General features: G+C 47.4%; 1 protein-coding gene across 4 annotated transcripts in view; it reads left to right on the forward strand.

Annotated features, from left to right (window-relative positions):
- NEK6 (NIMA related kinase 6) overlaps positions 1 to 20,399 on the forward strand; it is a 113,569-nt gene extending 93,170 nt beyond the window's left edge. For all 4 annotated transcript variants that reach the window (XM_072984655.2, XM_072984654.2, XM_072984653.2 and 1 more), the window contains exons 6-10: positions 1,067 to 1,175; positions 2,463 to 2,570; positions 10,156 to 10,250; positions 15,636 to 15,749; positions 18,392 to 20,399. In XM_072984655.2, the coding sequence (XP_072840756.1) occupies positions 1,067 to 1,175; positions 2,463 to 2,570; positions 10,156 to 10,250; positions 15,636 to 15,749; positions 18,392 to 18,502 (537 nt within the window). In that variant the 3' untranslated portion in view covers positions 18,503 to 20,399. The remainder of the gene's footprint in view (positions 1 to 1,066; positions 1,176 to 2,462; positions 2,571 to 10,155; positions 10,251 to 15,635; positions 15,750 to 18,391) is intronic.
- The last annotated feature ends 259 nt before the right edge of the window (positions 20,400 to 20,658 follow it).

Raw genomic sequence — 20,658 nt, forward strand, 5'->3', positions numbered from 1 at the left:
ACGCACAGGGGAGTGGCAAAGGTTGTGTTGAGCAACACCACCCAAGATTTCTGCTAAACCGACCGGGGTGTGTGTGATTACTTCCAAAGTCTAGGCACCCACTGCCTAAAGATTGCAGCAGCTCTTCTTTTCCCATCTAGCCTCGTAGCACCCTGCTGCCCACTTACTTACTTACTTACTTACTTACTTACTTACTTACTTACTTACTTACTTACTTACTTACTTACTTACTTACTTACTTACTTACTTAACCAACTAACCAACTAACTAGCTAGCTAGCTAACTTATATGCCGTCCACTCTACCCAGATAAGAGAAATCCAGATATTTAGAGAAAAAAATAATACATCTTGGGAGCAGGTTCACAGAAACAGTAGGTAGTATGCATACTAATTTGCATGAGCTTGTGTGCAGAATTTGGGTTTCCTCATTAATACAATTTTGGGCTCTGTTTCTACAGTCCAGGTACCTCAGAAAGAGTGAGGCTACATAGAAACATGGCAGTTTTTCTGTCGGGACCCTTTGCCGAGGTGCAGCCAGTGACGAAATTCAGCCACAGCCCCATGGTAGAGGAAATCATCCCAGTTGAATGGTGTCTTGACTTCCTTAAGAGGAAGTTATTTTTCTGCACTGTTAGTGGTGATGATCATCTTCAAGATGTTGTGTATGTGTGTGTGTGTTTTAAGCAAGCCTTTTGTTTCTTAAGACACACCCCTCAAAACACTTTTTGTTTTGAGGCATTAAATATGTTCAGCAAGGTAATTAATGAGATTAATGCTAATTATAATTGGTGTCCATTCAGAAATGTCAAACCTATTTGAGCGTATTTTTCATAATGCCGTTAATTAGCGAATTGCATGGGAAGCGTGCACACACAAGGAAAGAGAGAAATGCAAAGCAAAGACCTAACTACGCTCTGCCCTGATGGTCTTGAGGACAAGGGCCGGTGGATGAACATCGTATCCCTGGCTTAGGAGAGGGGGGGAGAGACAGAGACACACACACGTGTGTGTGTGCGCACACACAGTGCCTGTTTTGTTCATCTTGCGTTTATTTCCTCTCCGCAGTATTTTAAAAAGCAGAAGCGGCTCATTCCAGAAAGGACGGTGTGGAAGTACTTTGTGCAGTTGTGCAGCGCAGTCGAACACATGCACTCCCGCAGGGTGATGCACAGAGGTAACATTAATTCAGTCTCTTTTCGCTGAATAATAGTATAATGTTCCAATTAGTAAGCGCCTACATTCAAAAACAATTATGCTGATGTTCAGCCAGTGTGTGTTTAGAGACAGTGGAGCTCGCAAGATGGATTTCTCCTTGCCTGATGCCTGACGGTAAAGCGTTTGGTCTGAGCTGATCAAGAGGATTATGGAGATGAGCTGCCTCGGGTTGCCATTCCTGAAATTCAGGGCAAGTGCCACCGCCCGTCTATTAGAGTGGCATTCTAATGGAGGCGGTGCCAGTTGCCCTGGATTCCAGAGATGGCAACCCAAGGCAGCTCTCCTTCATAATGAACCAGGGAGACCAACGGGCACAGGGAATGTTAAACAAGATGCGGGAAGCGGAAGGAAATCTCCTTGGACCTTTTGACTGATTAGACTCTGGGTTCAGTTCCCAAACCCAGTCCCTTTCCACCTCCTTTCAAATGCACAGTCAATGTTTTGAAAGGGAAAATCGAAACGCGCAACCACAGAACAGATGCTTGTCCTGCTGCTGTTCCCAAACTTGTCATCCTTGCGGTAGAGCAGACGTTTTGCTGAATCCAACTCCTCTCCTTCTCTTTCAAGATTTCTTGTGTGGTGCTGTATCAAAAGGGTTTCGCTTTCATCCCACTGTAAACAACACAGTAGACCCGCGAGGCAGGCTGTTGTTTTTGTTTTTCTGTCTTGCAGATGGAAAAGTGGCACCAGAGAGTCTCTTCCTCCTCCTCCCTTAATCCCTCCTGGCTACAGCATCCTCACCCAAATGCCATACTCACATTTCTCCAATTAAGACGTTAGGGGAGTGGCTTTACTATGAACAAGTTCCAGTTTCAATATGATCAAATGTTAAGGAGAAAGATTAAATAGAAAAGTTGTATTTCCGTGCAGGTGAAGAGTTTCTTTATTGCTGTGTTTCCAAAATCTTGAAAGGCTTTGAAAAAGAAAATCTGTCTTCAAAGCATCACAGCGCTCTGTGCTGTTCCAATGGTTCAAGCCAGCCTTTAAATCTTTGATTTGAGTTTGCTGAGGGAACTCTGCTTATCCTTCATCTCATTGGTATGTAAAACATACTGAAAAGTGTCACTTTTTAGATATCGCCAGCTCCCACGCCTTTGGGAGATCCGGTTTTATCCACGCGACCTACCCGAGTGGATAAGAGGTGATCACTTTTCCTTAGGGAAAAGGCTGATGATACTTAGATGCAGAAAACACTTCTGTAATTTTGACCCTTTCTCTTTCATTGTTTTCCCCTTCTGTCTTCCAGACATAAAACCTGCCAACGTGTTTATAACCGCCACTGGAGTCGTGAAACTGGGGGATCTCGGACTGGGCCGCTTTTTCAGCTCTAAAACCACTGCAGCACATTCCTTAGGTAAGGCCAACGCAACGGTGCCCGAGGGGCAGCCCCTTTCTTCATTACCTTGGTACCTCTCGTCCAGTTCAGGCCCAAGATGTCTCTCATGTTTACTCAGCCCTTGCTATTCTTCTCAGTCAGAAGTGATTCAGTTCAACTAAAACACACAGTACATTTAAAAAAATAAAATAAAATTACCCCAGTCGGCACTATTTTCCTTTTCAGCTCAGGCTGCAGTTTTTAAGAGATCTGAAATGCTCTTTAGCTGTTAGATAAATGAGTTGCTGAAGAGATCTCCGAAAGGACAGGCGCCTCCTCCTCCCGTCCCATCGGTTGTGGCAGGGCTCATGGGTGTATTCGGTTGAATCCATCCTTTACATTTTGAAGCTGTGCTTAAAAGCCTGACTTGAAGACCTGTGGCCCTAGTTCACCTCCGTGCCTATATTCTCAAGGAGTCCCATTGGCTTTCAGCCGCAGTCTCGAGCGAGTTGGAGCTGTTCAGGGCTGTTGTTAAGTGGAGAGTAAGCTGGCCTCAAAATGCCTAGAGGCGCATCTTTGGGTTGGGTGCCTGCAGCTCAACCAGTCAACTGTTTTTTTTCTTCTGTTTGCAGGCTGCTACTCTTGGAGGAGAGATGGAAGTCTTGTGAGACTCCCCACCTCCAAGCGCTATTAGCAGCCTCACTGCTATAAAACTGTGTTACATTAGGAAAGTTTCCTGCCTGGTTAACAATACCACTGAGATATTACACCAAACCTTTCTGGTGGTGGTGTCCTGGATGCTTGTCTTTCACTGCCTTTGGTATCCCGGACTTAAGAAATTTGGAAGCTTTTTTTTTTTCCTTTTTTGCTTTATGGCAACCTAGTTCATAAAGTGTCTGGCCTTTCTTATTTGGATCATACAACACACACCTCGTGAACTGACACGTTTCTGAGAAGTCCCAAGCTCACCTGCTTCTGCACCACTATGGGAGAAGGGCCTTCTCTTTGCTGTAGAAAGGATGCTTGAGCAAGTATGTAGATGCCACCAAAAATTAGAAGTGTGCTGTTTTGCTGGAATGGAAAGGGTCAGGCTTGCCAAGGAAGAATCAGTTCCACTGATAATAACTGAAAGCCATGTAAGGCAAGAACAAAACTTGGGTCACGTCCAGTATTTGGATGGCATTGACTGCTGCAGTTACAAGGAGCCATAAAATGAGGATTCATCAGTACCAGTTTACACAGGAGCTGAACGGTCACTGTCAGGATTTCTAATGCCAGGAACTGGACAGAGTCCTCTTCCTCCTGGCCAGCTGTTGTTCCACTTTCCTCCAGTCAAGAAAAGCCACAGTATTCACCTGCCAAACAAGGCCAGGTTCGACCGCAGTAACGAAGCTCAAGTCAGTGTTTCTGCATTGGGAAAATCATCATGACTGAAAATCCAAACACTTCGCAGGCATCCTACCCAACTTTGCAATTGTGTGTTTCTGAACAGCACTGTCTTGCAGCTTTCACTTCATCTAGAAATCTGCATTTTGATCAGAGGCGATAAGAATTGCATAGGCTCAGTGGCTCTGCTTGTGATATTGGATTTTTTTCCCCCCGTTTCAGGGTTGCCCTGGCAACCATCCTGAACTCTCATATCTAAGGCTGCTGACCCATGAATTGAGCACAGGGCTTATGCAAATAGATTCACCTAATTTCCCCCCCCCCCGCCTCTGTATTTGCTAACATCAGACTGGCATAAAAGGGCATTAGGCAGTACCACAACTTGTCTGACAGGTGTACTCCTGGCTCTGGCAGTGCAGACGCCTCCATGTCAGAAACGGAAGCCGTAATTAGAGCAAGGAACAGAATGAACGTCAAACGAATTACCCGGCAGCAGATCATATTTGTCAGGAAGGATTGCATACATAAAAATTAAGTGACAGTACATGCCGGGGTAATGAAACAAAAATGAAAGATTTGCCCATACGCTCTTCGTCAGATACAAGCGGAGTGTCTTGCCTCTGCATGACAAATTACGAGGCTGGGTTTCGAGAGCTCCTCTTTTCTTCCCCACAAAGTCGGCATCCGTAAAGCCAAGACAGGGTGAGGCCCACTTAAACAGATACCTGACAGCAGGCTGGCAGAATAAACTTGGGGCACATCATCCCACACTCTGGAGGCAGTGCTGGTAAGCTCCCCAAACCACACTGAAACGTGGGGGTGCGGGGAGTGCCTTTCTGTGGTTGTTCCCTATCGGAAGCAAGGTGTTGTCAGCCCTTCATAAAATGGTTAGACTTTCCTCACGGAACATCTAGTCCATGTTCCACTTTTTCCAACCCCTTGGCGCCCCACCTCTAGCTCTTGGGAGCAGGGGTGCACTTCTTAAAATGCCAGGAGGACTTACCAGTTTGGTCACAGCTTATTAGGAGGCCTTCATGTTGGAAGGTTTGTAAAGGAATTTTTGGCTTACAGGGTTTCACCATGGAGTAATTGTGGGGCTTACTTCCCAAGTAGCTACGTTGGGGGGGGGGGCAGTACACAGCACATGCCGCTGCTCCAGAATCTTTCCTGAGACTACCACGCCTGTGGGCACTGACCTTTCTCCTACCGTATGTTGGTTTTCTGATCCAAGTTTTATGCGAGGTTGAGATCACGATAAATTCAGATTTGCGCAGGTGTGCATCTGGACTGGCCAAGACAGTGTTGAAGCTACGCAGAAGGAACTGCCTTTGCATCACCCTCCACTCTTGAAATACACAAGGAGCTGTCACTGGAACAGAATGATGGAGGCTGAGTCCACCACGGCCATTTTCATCAGGGTGCTTTATAGGTAGAATGAGATTCCTCCTTTCCTTGTGCTCTTGGGAAGGCGATGTGTTCAGGATGGAATCTCTCTTAGATTCAGGATGGAACCTTGAGTGTCACGAACAGGGAGGGATGTCTGTTATCACCAAACCCCATTCATAGAAGAACCCAGTGGGCAGATGTCGGAAATGCCAGCGCGAGTCCCACTGCTTCCAAAAAGAACATGGGAGCCCCTTCTCTTTGAGGGTAGCCTGCGTTGTTCTGAGAGGACACTCCGTCCAGTAACTGTAGGGCAGCGGAGACAAGAAGCCTTTTAGCACAGCACAATGGGCCTACTGTCCCTGCGTTGATGCACATACCGGCTGTTTTCATTCCTGTCTTCATCCAGTGCTAGTGTTGCAGGCTTAATTGTTGGAAACATCGTTAACCTTTAAAAGTAGTTAAAGCTGTGATTTCGCAATAGAAAGAATGAAAATTACTGCAAAATAGACACTGTTTTTCAGTGGGATTGAAAGTACTCTTTTAAAGTTTTCAGGCATTTTAAATAGATTCCCCCCCCCTGAAGAACTGCGCCTTTTAAAAAGTCAGCCATTTATTGTTTTCGCCAAGAGAAAAATGATGTGTCTTCTTCAACCACACTGGATTCAGCTTTCTGTTTTTGGAGCTAGGAAGGCGTTAAGTGATAGACTCAGTGTTTGTTTGGAAAGGTTTACAGGGAAGAGGATGAGGCTCTCCAGCAGTTCAATACTTTCTCAAGATAAACAGTCTTTGATTATTTTCTTATAGGCTGTGAACATGTTTGAAAAACAACCAGTGTCCCAGAATTTTGCCTTGACTAGAGTAGAGCATGTCTTAATAATACATGTTTGTTTTCATTATTTTTGCCCTTTTGAGGCCTTTCTTGTGCTCTCATACAGCGTGGTTTGAAACAGGGAATTCTTTGTAAAAATGCCAAATTTCAGGTTGCACTTTCATGCGCCGAAGTCTGGGTTCCTGCTGTGGACAAAAGCAAGTGCTCCAGTTTCAGAAAAGTAGATCTACTCCCGATTAAACATTTCCTTGAACACAAGACTTCTAAAACGGCATGCATACTGGACAGGGGTGCATTATCCAAACCGACCCTCCTTTTGCATCCCAAGGTTAGCAAACTGGCTTTGCTTTGTAACTCGTCAAGCAGACCCTTGAATCCACTGCCCTTTTGGTCAATCCTTCCCAGAAGGATGGTTTCCTGTAGCATTACTTCTTTCGAACAAACCTGTCGGGCTTTGGTAAGCTGACACTTGCATAAGTCCCACTGATTCAGTGGGGCACTGTAATTGGGAGGGACAATTGGGCTTAGACGTCTACCTCCTCTGGCCCCATTGCCATTCCTTATTAGTATTAATTGATTTTAAGAAAGGGGAGTGTCTTGGTCTCCCTGGTCTGAAGCCATGCATTTGTTAATGCAATCTCACCTTTGCTTCCAGCTTGGGAGGATTAAAACCAGTTTTGAATGCACACTGCTCCCTATATAAGTGGAGTGCCCTCTGACCTTTAAACTAGACTCTTAGCTCCTGTTGAAAAGAAGTGCTCCCTCAACTAGCAACCAGCGCCTGTTTGTCACAGCACACTGTTTTTCTCCCATAACTCATGTCCCGCATTTAGCATATTGCGTTTTGTGATTAGAAGGTAAGCAGGGACTTAATTTGCCGTCCTGATTGCCAAGGCACGTATCTGGGGAGTAACGATGGGAAGAAAAACGGGTTAATCAGAGGCCATGTGCCTTCCCCTCAGTGGACCATGAGCTGCACCGGCTGCTGTGAGCTTGAAAGGGACCCTTAGCAACCCAGAACGCGCAGTTCGGCGTCCCTGAGCTGAATGCTTTTTCCGCTCCTCAGATTGTCCTTCCACCCTCCGTCCCGCGCGTTTCGTCTTCTCTGCCGAGGAAACTTCCTGGTTAATAGCCTCCGATTAGCCTCCTCTTGTCAAATTGGCTGATGCGATGCCTTGGCCAGCTCTGACTGATTAAATCGGAAGTCTTGTGCACTTTCCGAGAAGATGCTCATTACAAGAGATTCCCACTTAATGCCGGACAGCCCGTGAAGACTATTGGGCTTGTCAGTCTTTTATGCTGACACTTACTTTAAAATTAATGCCTCCTTATTTTGAAGCCCAGCGCTCTGCCTGTTCTTCTCTTTGCTGACGAGGGCTGGCTCCGATTAACCCAAACGGATAGGGAAGTGTCCCAGGCAGGTCCGACGGGGCTGGGTCGGGCACAGACCAGCCCACTTAATAGGAGAGAGCAATGTAATGCATGGTAATGAAACAGGAAGTATGACTGGCTTCCTCGTGCCATCAACACGATCGTTCTGTTCGTATAGAAGGCCCTTTCCCTGCACAGTCAGGAATGGCAATTTCAGATCGCCAGCGAAGGATAGTGGAACGGAAGGCAACGTTTTTAACTTTCCCGACTAACATGTTCTTGTCTGTTGAGAATGGACCCAGACGGTAACTGGGGAATGTCCACTCTGAGGAATACGGAAAGGTGTCAGCTGTTTGGCTGCCAGAGTGCTCTGCCTCTAGTCTCAGAAAGGTCCTGGGTGTGTGCAGAGCAGATACACAAATCCGCTTCTTTTCATCCCTTCGCAGCCTCCTTTAGAGCTCAGTAGCCCTGAGCATGGACAGAGTTCATTCATAGCAGAAACTCTGGCACAGAATTGTAAATGGTGCATCTCCTGGATGCCAGAATCCGGGAAAGCCCTTTCCTGTCCTGTGCGAATGCATCTGGCATCCTGTTCCCAGCCGGCTTCTTCCGTCATGGCTTGCAAGCCAGGGATGAACACGTGGTCTTGTGCTTGAGGAGTTCACATAGAGAGCTGGTCTCTTGAACCGTAGTGTGACAACGGCCGGCTGGGGGGGGGGGGGGGGCTGGGCTTACATTTGTTGGAATCATGCCTCCGGAACACAAACTGGATGTCAGTCAGCGTGCTCTGTTACCTGTAACCTATAGCCAGGACCTTTGGATGTAGAGGCTGCGATTCAGCCATCGCCTAGGCCACTTCTGGGTAGTTTTGCGTGGATCCTTCTCAGCAGTTCAAGAATCCTTTTGGTGAACCAGAGCATCACTCCAAAATTAGCATAATAGCCGTAAAAGGCTGTCTCAGCCTAATACTTTACATATCTCTAGCAGTTTGGAGCATTTGGTATGCTGAGCATCTCCATTCAGTGCCAACCTGAGGGAACAGCCTTTGGGAAGGGCCAGAAAATAATGGATTTCTTTTTTTTCTTTATAATAAAACTGAAGAAGTGTCAGCCCCTAAATGATGTTCTGATCAGTTGCATCTAGGAAGCCAATCATGAAACGACCACAAATGCTCTGGCAACTTCCTCAGGTCTGTGGTTTGGCAGAGCATCACCAGGCAAGAGCTTTTAAAAAGTCTTCTTTCAGCCCTGTCTCCGCTTAAAATTCTGCTCTCCTGCCTCGTGTCACTGAATGTAGTTCATTAGAAGAAGTGCTGGTTAATGAGCCCCCAAAGCCGGTTTCTGTGCTGCCGGAGTCAGGGCAGGTTTGGGTCAAGGGCTGCGTTGGAAGAGACCTTAGCTGGGTATTTTATCTTCCTTGAAATGAGGATAGCTGGGTGCAGGAGGGAAAAATGAAGGCAGGCATATTAAACCGTATATAACATTTTTTTCTTCTTCTTTTCAAAAGGCTGCTTTTTAATCTCGCCCAATGAGTCAGTCTCTCTTCTCTTGCGCCAATTCCCAACCAGAAGACGCTCCTCAAAATTAAACGACTTTAGTGTTTGGGTGGATGCAGTTTTGAGGCTAAGACTTTGATAATTGGTTCCCAGCTACTGCCAGGGGCAAACACCAGGCAACAGAAGAGCAGAGGAGCTGTAGCAAAGCCCTTGTTTCTACATGACTGTAATGCATTTTAATTGTCAGAAGCTCAAACAAGCTTAGCCCAGCTGCTTGATGATTTGGTCCTCCTGTCTTCATTCCTTTTCCACTGGAGCTTCGTACTACTCTCAGCACGCCGACAGTCCATCATACCTAAAACCAGTGGCCCTTACTCAGTAGAGGGTAGCGTCTGCCTGCCATGATCTAGACCTGGTTTGGTAATGTTGGTGCCTCCAGTATTCGCAAAGCCGAGTGCCTTGTTGAGAGCGACCTCTCAAATCCTTGAGAGACATCGCTATGTGCTGTTATGAGCAGATGTTTTGACCGAGGCTGCCTGGCTTTTCTGAAGGAAAAGCAGTTTCCTGTCTTTAAAGAGTTTGCAGGGTCTGGCATTTGGGACAGTTTCCTGCTGTGCCCGACCCATAACTGTTCCTGTTTACATCGCAAAGAGATCTTGGCTGGGTTTTTTTTTTTTAGCGGTTTTTGAGATCCAGCCTGCTTGCAGGGCAAACTAAACCACCTTTTGAGGTTAGAACCATTGAACACCGGCCCAGTGACATCTGTCTGTGAAGATTTTCAGTCATCCAGGTGTGGTTATCTGGAAGTTGAGTCATGGCAACTGGGCTTCTTTGTTGATAAGAGATCTCAGTTAACACTATGTCTGTGAAAAGCAGCCTCATTGATGCAGCGTTCGTGGCCAATAGAGACCTTGCCAAATGTTCACGTGATGGAAAACCACAGGATCCTTGGTTATGAGATTGATTTTTAAAGTGGTTTTTTCTTCTCCAGACTGTGTATTTACGTTAATCTCTCTGTCCCTTGATTTCCTGACCTTTAATATTCAGCCCTCAATTACTTTATGGCTCCCACAGCCATCGTACCTTTGTGAGCTTGAGAGGCTAGTGGCTGGCTGCAGGAGATAATCCCTTTATTTGTCTTGGCTTCTCTTTTACAGTGGGAACACCTTACTACATGTCCCCGGAAAGAATCCACGAAAATGGCTATAATTTTAAATCAGATATCTGGTCTCTGGGCTGCTTATTGTATGAGGTAAGCCTCTCTTTGTATGTTTCATTGTATGGGTGGTTTTGCTTTTTAAAATATATGCAACAAGTTATGGGCAGCTGGGGCTTTTTAAAGCGTTGTTAGATTCCAGCCTCCATCATCCCCAAATAGCATGCCCAATAGTCAGGGAGGGGATGGACATTCTCAGGAATATCTCCCAGGCGGGGCATATGCCGTGGCCTTCTCTCACATTGGTGTAGGTGCTATTGCATAGGGAGGGAGGGAAGGAGGGAGTTGCTGGCTCAACAGGTGAAACAGAGGTGGGTTTAACCAGGCAGATATGCTGTTGGAGGACTGAGTCATCTGGCAGTTCAATAGGCGTGGATTGGTTTGTTGGCAGCCTGCGGACTCCCCATGCAAGTTATGTTGAGAGGGAGAGAAATATCAGCCCAGGGAGGTTGATAAATGAAATCAGTGAGCTGCTGCTGTTGGGATTAAGTCACCTTGGGGAAATCAGCACAGCTTGAAGGTGTTAACCCCCTGCCAGTCCTGCAAACGCTCTGTCACTGGCTAGAAGGCCATAGCTTGCTGGGAGGGCATTCCTTGAAACAGATCTAGCCCAAGCAGTCTGCGAGTCTGCTTCTGGCATGTCTGGCCAGTACTCGCTCTTGCGCTCGGTTGCCTATGACCAGTAGGACATGGATGGCTAGGAGAAGCAGAAAGGGGTTGCCAAGTGGTCTTCCTTGTAGGTGGACGCGCACAAGCATCCTTGGGAAACACACCTTTTGCTGCTGAGCTGAGGCTGATCCTTGGTATCTACACTGGAGTGGCAAAATGTCACCCTCCAGATATTTTTAGACAGCAGCTTCCCATCAGGCCTCGCCAGTGGTGAGGAGGGCTGAGGGAGAGTTGATCTCCAAGAACATCTGGAAGGTTCGCTTTGCCCGTCCCTGACCCAGACGGTAGCAACAGGACTTGCTGAGGCCACCTCTGTGATTGACGAATGGCACTTAGGCCTTGCTGCAGAACAGCAGCCGTTCCATGGAAGCGTTCTTTTGATTAGTGCCATCTTGGGAAGAGATGCTCACTCCTCTTCTGAGCAGCTTTGGGGAGTTTGGGGGGAGTGACTTTGTCTGGTTGGCTTCTAAAGTGGCTTATTTGGGGAGCGCTTGTCCTGTGTTGCCGGCCACCTTGCGTGGTTCCTAGATGGAAAGGTGATCCATCCGTGGATCAGCAAGAGGTTGGAGTTCCTGGGAGCCCACAAGCGAGTTGTGTTTTCTGCCCAGAATCTTCGGGGAAGAAATGGAAAAGTTTCTCTTTCCCAGAGTACTGCAGCAGGTGTCCTAGAAGCACATTTTTATAAAGGAGGTTGTTTCTACAGGTGGTAAAAGAACAGCACCGTGCCTGCTCCCAGTAAATCCTTCATCCACAGAGTTGTTAATAGTGGAAGGAAGGAAGTCCAAAGCAAGTGCCTCCCATTACAAGCAGCAGGAGTTCTTTGGCTCCACTGTATGTTGGTGGAGCCATGCTTTCTGAGGTGTATGCCTTTCTCTGCAGAGATGACCCACTGCTTTTCTCCAGTGGGTATTTAATTTTTTAGCGTCCGATTGTCAGAGATGTAGAGTGTCTTTTCCAGAGGCCGCATCTTTCCCCACATGTTTGGTGGCCGTTTGTCCTCAAGGGGGGGGTTTCCCACGACAGACACCCAAGGAGGTGTATAGCCAACTGCGTCGCCTCCACACATCTGCAGAAACCTCGCCAAAGAAGTGGCCTTCTCCTAAACAAGCCACCATATCCGAGGCATGGTTTCTTGAACACGACTGCTCAGCGGTGGTGCAGAGTTAATCTTCAGCTATTCACGTCTCACTAATGAGGTGTGAATTCAGATCCCTCCGTCCAATTCCACAGAATATGTCAGTGCCAGGCCTTTTCTCCTTGCCTGATTGGCTTTGTTAAAAATAGGGAAAGCAGCGATCGGCTGCTTGCAAGGTTTTTTTTTTTTTTAACTATCTCGTGCAGATAAACAGGGGTGTGTGTCTTCAAGTTGCCTAGAGGCACACATGCCACTTGGAATTCGCTTTAATGTTATTTGGGCTTGGTGTGTGTGTGTGCGTGCGCGTATTGTCAAACAATACCACCTTAACCTGACATTTACAATCTCACATTGATTTATGTTTAATCTTATCAAAATAGTGGGACGCCTTCACCATTTCTTGGGAGATCTGTCATTGAGATAACTTGCAAGAGATAAAAATAAGTTCCCCGCTCCCTGAAAATAGCTGCAAGCAACGGCTTTAGCCGTTCTAACAAGATAATCAATTTAAACGCACCCGGCAATTGGTACATTCTTAGACCAGCCCTTGAGTGTGGTGGTCCCTTTTGAGATGGAGATCTGGACGGTCTGCTGTAATTGTTCTAATCCAGATGTCAAAAGCAGACTTCTGAAAACGGGAACTGTTCTTGTTGTCACAGACCTCAGGCCAGCTGCCTTGGCTGGTCTGGTCACGGACGCAGCTTCCTTTTTTCCACTGCCGGGACTCAACTGGTTGGGTCATTAAGAGAGCCAGAACAGGGAAGCAGGGCCACGCTGTGCGTTTCTGTCACTGCGTTTTCAGACTTGATGCCATGGCTGTGACTCTGGAAGGGTTGCTGCCCAGGCACCTCTTGGTCTATGATTGTCACTTACAAGGCTGGATTCTGCCTTCAGAAGAACGGACTCGACTCGGGCAGAGGTTTCTCGTAGTCTCCTCTAATTATAATTTGAGCAAATCAGTCTTGAAAGCCAGCTTGAAATCTAGGTACCTGCCATGACTTGGCTGCTGATACCCAATTTGTCAACCAACCATTCCTTCAGCCGGGTTGTTGCTTTCTCACAGGGAATTGGGCCCCCAGGGCAGCATGGGGGGAATCGTGCAGCTGACGGGCTCTACATAGACCCTGGCCGTCCTGGCACCTCCTCCTCCTCACCCACCCTTGAGTCCTCTGGGGAAGTGTAGGATTGGCTGTAGAAAAGCATTTGGTGGGTTGGCCGGGTAGACCTTTAGACATAAAACAACTTTTAAAAAAATTGAAGTGAAGAGCAAGTGCAGAGAGCCAGGGTCAGGAATGGCGGCCAGAGACCTCAGTGGGTGACCATCCTTCAAGTCTTAAACAGAACAGGCTGAAGGTGAAGTTGAAGGAACCGGGTGTTGTTGAAACCCGGGTGTATTCTTTACAGATAAATGAAAGGGCTAGACCAGACGGCTAACTTCTTCCGGTGCCCACAAGCCCTGTGATTAATACTCTGCCAGTTTTAAATAGGTGGTGGAGATGATTATGTGTTTCCTAAAATAGGTAAGAGCGGTATCTTAGACTGAATTATCTCCCTCCTCCTTAAAAAAAAAAAGTAGCTGGAAGCTTCCTGACTAAAGAGTGGCAGATATTTTAAAATCACTTTCCCTGTGCATGCTAATGAGCCACAGATCAGCAACGATCAAATCTCCTTATTTAAAACAGTCGTGCAAGCCAACACACGTACAGGAGACGGCCGCCGCTTGCCGATCCACTATGGGCTTGCTGCAGAATAGTTTGGAAAGATCATCTGTCACAGAGTGGATCCTATCTGCCATTATCCAATAGTTTCATTAGGAGGAGGAGGACTTTATTGTGGTGGGGGCAGCTGGTGACAAGGGAGAATGACAGGAAGCCCTTGAATCACATTATGGATTAATAAGCAGCTGGGGCTTCGTGTGGGCCGCATGCTGAGGTGGCAACGCTTTTGCTCGCTTGCGGCGTTCCCTTTGAAGACAAACCTTATTAGAGCTGGATGTAAATGGGGAGGGGGTGGGGTGGGGGAGCAGGGAGAGGCATCGTCATGCAGCAAAGGGGGCTGAGCCTATTTGGGGTGAAGGTTTCGGTCCCCAATCCCAAGGAAGGAAAGGGACTGGATCTGTACCTCAGCATCTGCTGGCCATTTCTCTGTTAACTTAACAGTTAGGTAAACCATTAGGGTTTCAGCCGGCAGAGTCAGGTTGGCTTATGGACTCTTCATTGGTTTCTTGGAGGGTTTTTTTTTGGGGGGGGGGGAGTTTCCCCAAGGAAAGGAGGCTTTTGTCCATGAGGATATATTTTCCTTGTTTGTATATAACAATCCTGCTGTCGCATCAGCCTAGTTCCTTGACTGATACGTACATATTCGTTACTGTTTTAATTGACCTGCGCTGATTTGTTGTGTTTCATTCGCTGGTTTTGTGCCACAAAAAAAGAGGGGGATGAATTCCCTCAATGTTATCTGATAATCCGGCTGGCTTGTCCTCGTCTGAAGTCCCAAGTTGAGAAATTGCACCGAGCGTGGAGTCTGCCGTGTGGGTTGTCCAGCAGATGTTTGCAATATTATTTGGCATTTCTGCAGAGCCGGCATAAAGCATCCCCCGTGTAACAGAGCAAAGTGTCTCTCCTGTTTGCACAAGATACCGGGAAAGGGACAGAGCTCTTGCGGATGAGTTCAGATCTTCCTGTTGGGTAGCTGTAAGGTTATCACAGAGCCCTTTGAGTTCAGCCAGCATGGAGCAGCTGACATCAGGATATAGCAGAGAGACTTTATGGTGGGTGGAGGGAAAAGTCCTGTCGATTCTCTTTGACAAAGCCTGTGGCAGAGAATCCCGGGAAGGCTTGTCTGAGGAGGAAAATGAGCGTCCAGGTGTCATTTGTTACACGAGGCAGAGTCAGCCTGCTGGCCTGCCCGCTTTCTTACAGATGCTTCATGAGCGGCCCACGCTCCCTGACTAGAGTGAGTTGCCTGCCTGCCACAATTCTCCTCCCTCTTTCTCTCTGGATGGCACTGAAGTTTTTGTGCTGCTTTGTTTTTACTTGGTACTAGTCACACACTAGGAATTGCTCTCCACCGCATCTGTGGAGAGTTAAAGGACCCACAAGCTGGTCCCTGGGAAGCAGCCAAACAGACATTCCTTTAGACATTTCCAGATTTGTAAACACTAAGCTCCTAGGATAAAGGATGGAGAAGCTCCTTGAACCTAAGAGCCCAATTTTGTCTTAGATGGTTCTTTATTCCAGTGGTGGGCAGGTCCAAAGGCAGAAGGGTAGGTCTAAACATGCTAGCAGAGTTTAGCTTGAGGCTGTGGATTCCTGAACCTCAGATGTATTTTAAGCTTTCTGGTGGTGGTGGGAAGATTCTGAACCAAAGCCAGGATGTCCTCAAACAATGGAGTCACTGGGTCATGGGAAACCCACAGAGGGCCAGATTTGGCCCCAGGGCTTTAAAGTTCCACACCTCTGCTGCAGACAATTCTGGAGGATCTGTGACTCAAGGACTCAAGGAAATGTGTTTGTAAAAACCTGTTAAGGTGCTATTGCGAAGCCATGGCCCACATGAACACCTTAAGTCTTCTCCTCCATCACTCACCTGCTAGTGTTTTGTTTTGTTTTCCCCAGATGGCAGCTCTTCAGAGTCCCTTCTACGGTGATAAAATGAACCTGTTTTCTCTCTGCCAGAAGATAGAGCAGTGCGATTACCCACCTCTTCCGGCTGAACATTATTCTGAAAAGGTGAGCAATGGGCCCCGCGTTCTCTCCTGCTGGCCTTTCAGAGACGCCAACCCCCACCCCACCCACACATACCTTATGGAAGAAGCAGTGCCGTGGCCCATTGCCAAAGCCATTTCGAAATGCCTCCTACAGAGCCAGGCCTTCACAGTCTCCCCTTCCCTCCACCAATCTTGTGCGTCCTACTGTGACCAGCCTTCCACCAAATATCTTTGGCCAGATTCACGTGCAATTGCAAAAAGGCAGGTCACCAGCAGTAGACCAGGGTGTGGCTGTGTGAATGGCTGGCGGGCTTTTGATCCATGTGTGTTTTATAGGGTTCGCCCAGTCCTGTCAGATTGTTACGGGATCTCCTGCTCTGCTTCATCTGCATGCTTTGCTTCCCTGCGCCCGTAACCCCACTGCCGCTGCTCACACTTTTCCTCGGGACAAGGCAGTTGGCGCTGTGCAGAGACATCCATCACCTACGGGCTGCCTTCTAGCCTGCCATTCCCCAGCTGGGCACCCTCCGGAAGTGCCACTCTGAAGTCTGCGTTGTGGGAACCTTCGTTTCTAGTCCAGAAGCTCCTATGATTGCTGTTCTTGAGCTTCTACGGCTGCCACAGTGGCCTTTCCTATGGGTAATACTTAGGGGAGTTCTGTGAGTGGAGGGTAGGATTTAAAGGGCAGGTTTTTGGACTGTTCCATACACTCTCTGCCTCCTCCTCCTGGCTTTAACACAACTGTGTAGATGTGGCTTGATTGCTCATAAACCGGCTGTTTCAAATACCAGTGCTTTTGCTTGGCTGCTGTCATGGCCGTACCTTTTCTTACTGGACCTGCTTGGCCCTGCAGCCCTTGCTGCGCCTTTTTAAATAAACCCCTCTAGCTCTTCCCGTGTCCCTCCTCAGACTTCCCTGGTGACGCACAAATTTGAGCACCATCTCCCTTCTTGCAGGCTTACGTTCCAGCGCAAAGCTAGCTCGGCCTACGTGTGCCGTTCTTTGCTCAGCCAGGCTGCTGTTTTGACTTTCTGGAACCTGCTGTTTGGCAGCAGGAATTAGTGCGGGGCTGACAGATGTGCTTCCTGCCTTTCCAATTACTGTCGGGTTGCCTCCCTCTGGCAGTGCTAAAAAAAGTGTGTGCAGTCTAGTGATATGATTCAGGGTGAGAAGGCTGGTAGAAAGCTCAGAAAGTGGCAGGTCCCGGAGAACTCATGTCCAGATGGTGTATTTGCGTGCAGCAGGACGCAGGAGGGCAATCTTGCTGGGTGAGCCGCTGCTGGTGGGTGAAACCAGATTAGTACCTAGAGGGGCTTAAGAGTCCAGATCAGGGATTTGAAGGAGTACCTTTGTGGGAGGAACAGACCTATCGTAAAGCAATGGGAGGCCTCAGTGGTATGGTGGTGTATCTTACTGTGCTGGTCTTCAGCTCTGTCCCGAGGCAGCTGTGTCTCTCTTTCTGTGCGCATTTCACGTGTGTAGAACGTGGCAGCTAAACTCTCCAATATAGATTGGTCTGTGGAGTGGGGGGGGTTGTATTGTCCCTCGGTTGGGAGCGGCCACTAGGCATTTCCATCCTAGTTTGGCCATGCAAAGAGAACAAACCGACATAGCCTCCCAGGAGCGGTGCCTGATCACCGGTGGTCTTGCCCTTGCAGTTGCACTTCCCTGGTGCAGAAAGCAGGGCTTCCTGGATATGAGGGTGCCCCATGATCCATCTCTTTCTTCTGGCAGTCCAGAAGCTCCACACCTTTCTTGCATTTCGCTGTAGTGTGGAAGGTGTTCTGCTAAAGCCCCCCCTCTGCAAGTGGGACACAGCCTTTCTTACTCCTGTGAGCAGCTCTACCTGGTGCAGGGGACCTGATGGTGGGACAATCATGCATTTAATTACCATTAAAATAATTGGCTCAGTTGCTACTGGGAGGGATGGGAGAAGATCAGAGGCTCCCGGCAGTTTCTCTTGGTGCCACAGGATGTAGAATCCTGCTTCCAGGGGCTGTGTAATTAAAAACTCTTGTCTTTCAAGTGCAAAACGAAAAAGGTTGGGAGGTGGGAGCAAAAGCCGCTTCTGCACTGCCTTGATTATGCAGGTAGTCACCTGCATAATCAAGCAGGAGGGTCACTGCCAGGGCAGTCTGTCTGTCTCCCCTCGCTAGCAGGCCTGAAGCGACCGTCTTGCCAGAGAAATGATTTCTTCTCCAGTCTTCAGCCTTCCCTGCCAGGGCTGGCTCAGATTATCTGTTGACAAGCCGCCACATGTTGGACGATAGCCTCCCCGACCTCCACTTTGCAGGGCCAACACATCTGGAGGGCAGCAGGTTGGAGAAAGCTGCTAGAGGCTTCTCTCCACAGCCCTCTCCCTCTGGTGTCTGTTCTCCGATTGCTCTCCCTGGAAAGCTGTTTATTGTCATCTCTGCCCCGGAAGAATTGAAGTCATGAAGTAATCCAGGGTGGGCTTCATGGCGCTCCCATCTTCTAGCACTTGCCCAGCTGTGCTGATGGTACATTCAGGCTTAGCTAGGTGTTCGTAGGGTGCTCCGTTGGCCAGGGACAGCGGCACAGGAATGTTCAGGAAGGGAATGGGGCCTTGCCGCACCACCAGGCGTGTCTCCTTAGCAAGGAACAGGTGTCCCACGGGCCTCTCTGTTTTTTGTGTCCTTCCAGTTGCGAGAGCTAGTCAGCATGTGCATATACCCGGATCCTGATCAGAGACCCGACATTGGCTACGTGCACCAGCTAGCAAAACAGATGCATGTGTGGACCTCCAGCACTTGAAGAGTCGGCCGGCGCGCTCCAAGAAAAGCCGTCCCAGCTTAGTCTTACTTGAACCTTCTGTCTCCGACAAAAAACCATGAGGTGCCTCGCCAAACTCCAGCGGGAAAGTTGAGCCCTTCCTAGGGAAGACGCTTTCCGATTTCTGCAGGCCATTTGCAGGAGCGCTCGCAGGGCGGATCCGCTCTCCAGTGAAGGCTGTGAGGTGCTGCTGCAAGTGTGCGTTGCTTTCTAAAAAGCCAATAACATGTTACAGACGTAGATCACTTTAAAAGATCCTTTCTTAAAACTGTTGTGTGTAATCTAGGTTAGGCTATAATAGCAAGGGTTTCTCATTTGTGTTGTTCGACACGCCCCTTGTATCTTAACTAATGTGAAATATTGAAATAATTCCTTTGGTGAAATCACTTTATACTAATGTAAGAATTACAGTAGATTTTTTTTTTGATGTAATTTGTGTAACGGCTACTTTGCCTCTTTTGCTAATGGTTCATAGCAAGTTCGGTTTCTAGTTCATATATTTTTTAAAAGAAACGTCCGGCCTGGAGTTTTATATTCCCCACCATTGTCAGAATGGGAGCGAGGGAACATGTTTGAAGATTTTTTTAAAAAAATGAATTTAAACGTTAGGACGAGTATTTTACGATGCAGTTTATTTGTCACTATATGGGTGCATTCAGTGAGGGCTCCAGCATAGGCCTCAAACCAAAGCTTTTTTTGGGCCAGGGGTGGGGTCAGTTTCTGAGCCAGTGCTGGCAGATATTATGAGAATCTCAATAGCCATTCTTACATGACCAGTGTTAACTGTAAGCAAAAAAAAGTCTGGGCTTGGGGGAAAGATACACTTTTTGTAAAATTAGTGGTAGTTAAGCCACCTATAACTATTCTGAAGCAGTGTTTTCGACATGCATTGACCATGAAATAAGGTAAGTTAAAAGAAATCCTGTTGAAATGCAAAATGATCACCCACACTTATTAACTGTGAAAACTCAGATATGAATGTGAATGTTTTAGACAAGCTGATTTGAAGGAAGTGAAAAGACTTAAAATTTTCATTTACATGGGTTTTAGGTCAGCCAGATCAGTTTCACTGACTTGGTGGTTCCTTTTCTTTTGGCCACAGAAAACCATCACTGGATGGCTGCTAGTCAGCTGGCGGGAAGCCAGGTTCCTCTTTTGGATTTTGGGGGGGGGGGGGGGTTGCTTGGTCTGCTTCAGTTTTTCTGAAGATGATGTTCTTAAGACAGGGAAGACCAGTACTTTATAAGGCGAAACGTAGCCTCTAGGCTTGGTATTCGAAGCAGCTTCTCTCCTCCCGAGAAACAGAAGAGTAAGCATCTGTCCTTCCAGTGAATTTCTCTCACTTGCTCACTCCCTGCCTTTAAAGGACGAGGGCAGTGCCAACAACTAATCAATTTTGAAACAATCCTCCAAAGTGTTAATATCAGTGTTTAATTGCTGTGAAAGATGCTGGCAGTGCAAACTCAGAGGGAAGTCCAGCCTATCGATCTCCTTCGAGAGCTGGGGAAATTTCAGCTTTATTGCAAAGACAGCAGCACTGTCTTCTACAATTCTGTGCTCAACTGCTTATAAACTCTTGCGGGTGGGGGCTTTGTCTTTCAAGGCAAGTAAAGGGTATTTCCTTTATGGCGCTTCAGGTTTCCTTTGAACTATATATGACTGTCTTTGCAGCGGGTAGGTTGCAACGTGGAATAATAGGTCTCTCTGGCTGTTGGGAAGCTTCAAATTTCAGGTGGGTCTGTTAAATCTGGTCTCCGCTTGCTCTGTAAGGTCTAGTAGTGCTTCAGTAAATGTATTTCCAAAGAAATTTTTTGCAACTGTGCATTTTTAGGTAAGACATAAAATGATTTACAAAATAAAGTTTTCTTTGTAAAAAGAAGTGTTCTTAAGGGTTAATGGCTATTTTTCCATATATTTATGTAATCTTGCCTTTTAGAGGGCGCCTCCTGAAGAACTGTGCTGCCCAGGAATCACCAAAACAGTTGCTCCTTTTCTTTTCTTTTTACATTAACAAGAACATGAATACCAACATGAATTTGATCAAACTCCGGGAGGCAGTGGAAGACAGGAGGGCCTGGTGTGCTCTGGTCCATGGGGTCACGAAGAGTTGGACATGACTTAAAGACTAAACAACAACA

This window comes from Pogona vitticeps, chromosome ZW-PAR (assembly GCF_051106095.1).
Source record: "Pogona vitticeps strain Pit_001003342236 chromosome ZW-PAR, PviZW2.1, whole genome shotgun sequence".
Lineage (NCBI taxonomy): Eukaryota > Metazoa > Chordata > Lepidosauria > Squamata > Agamidae > Pogona > Pogona vitticeps.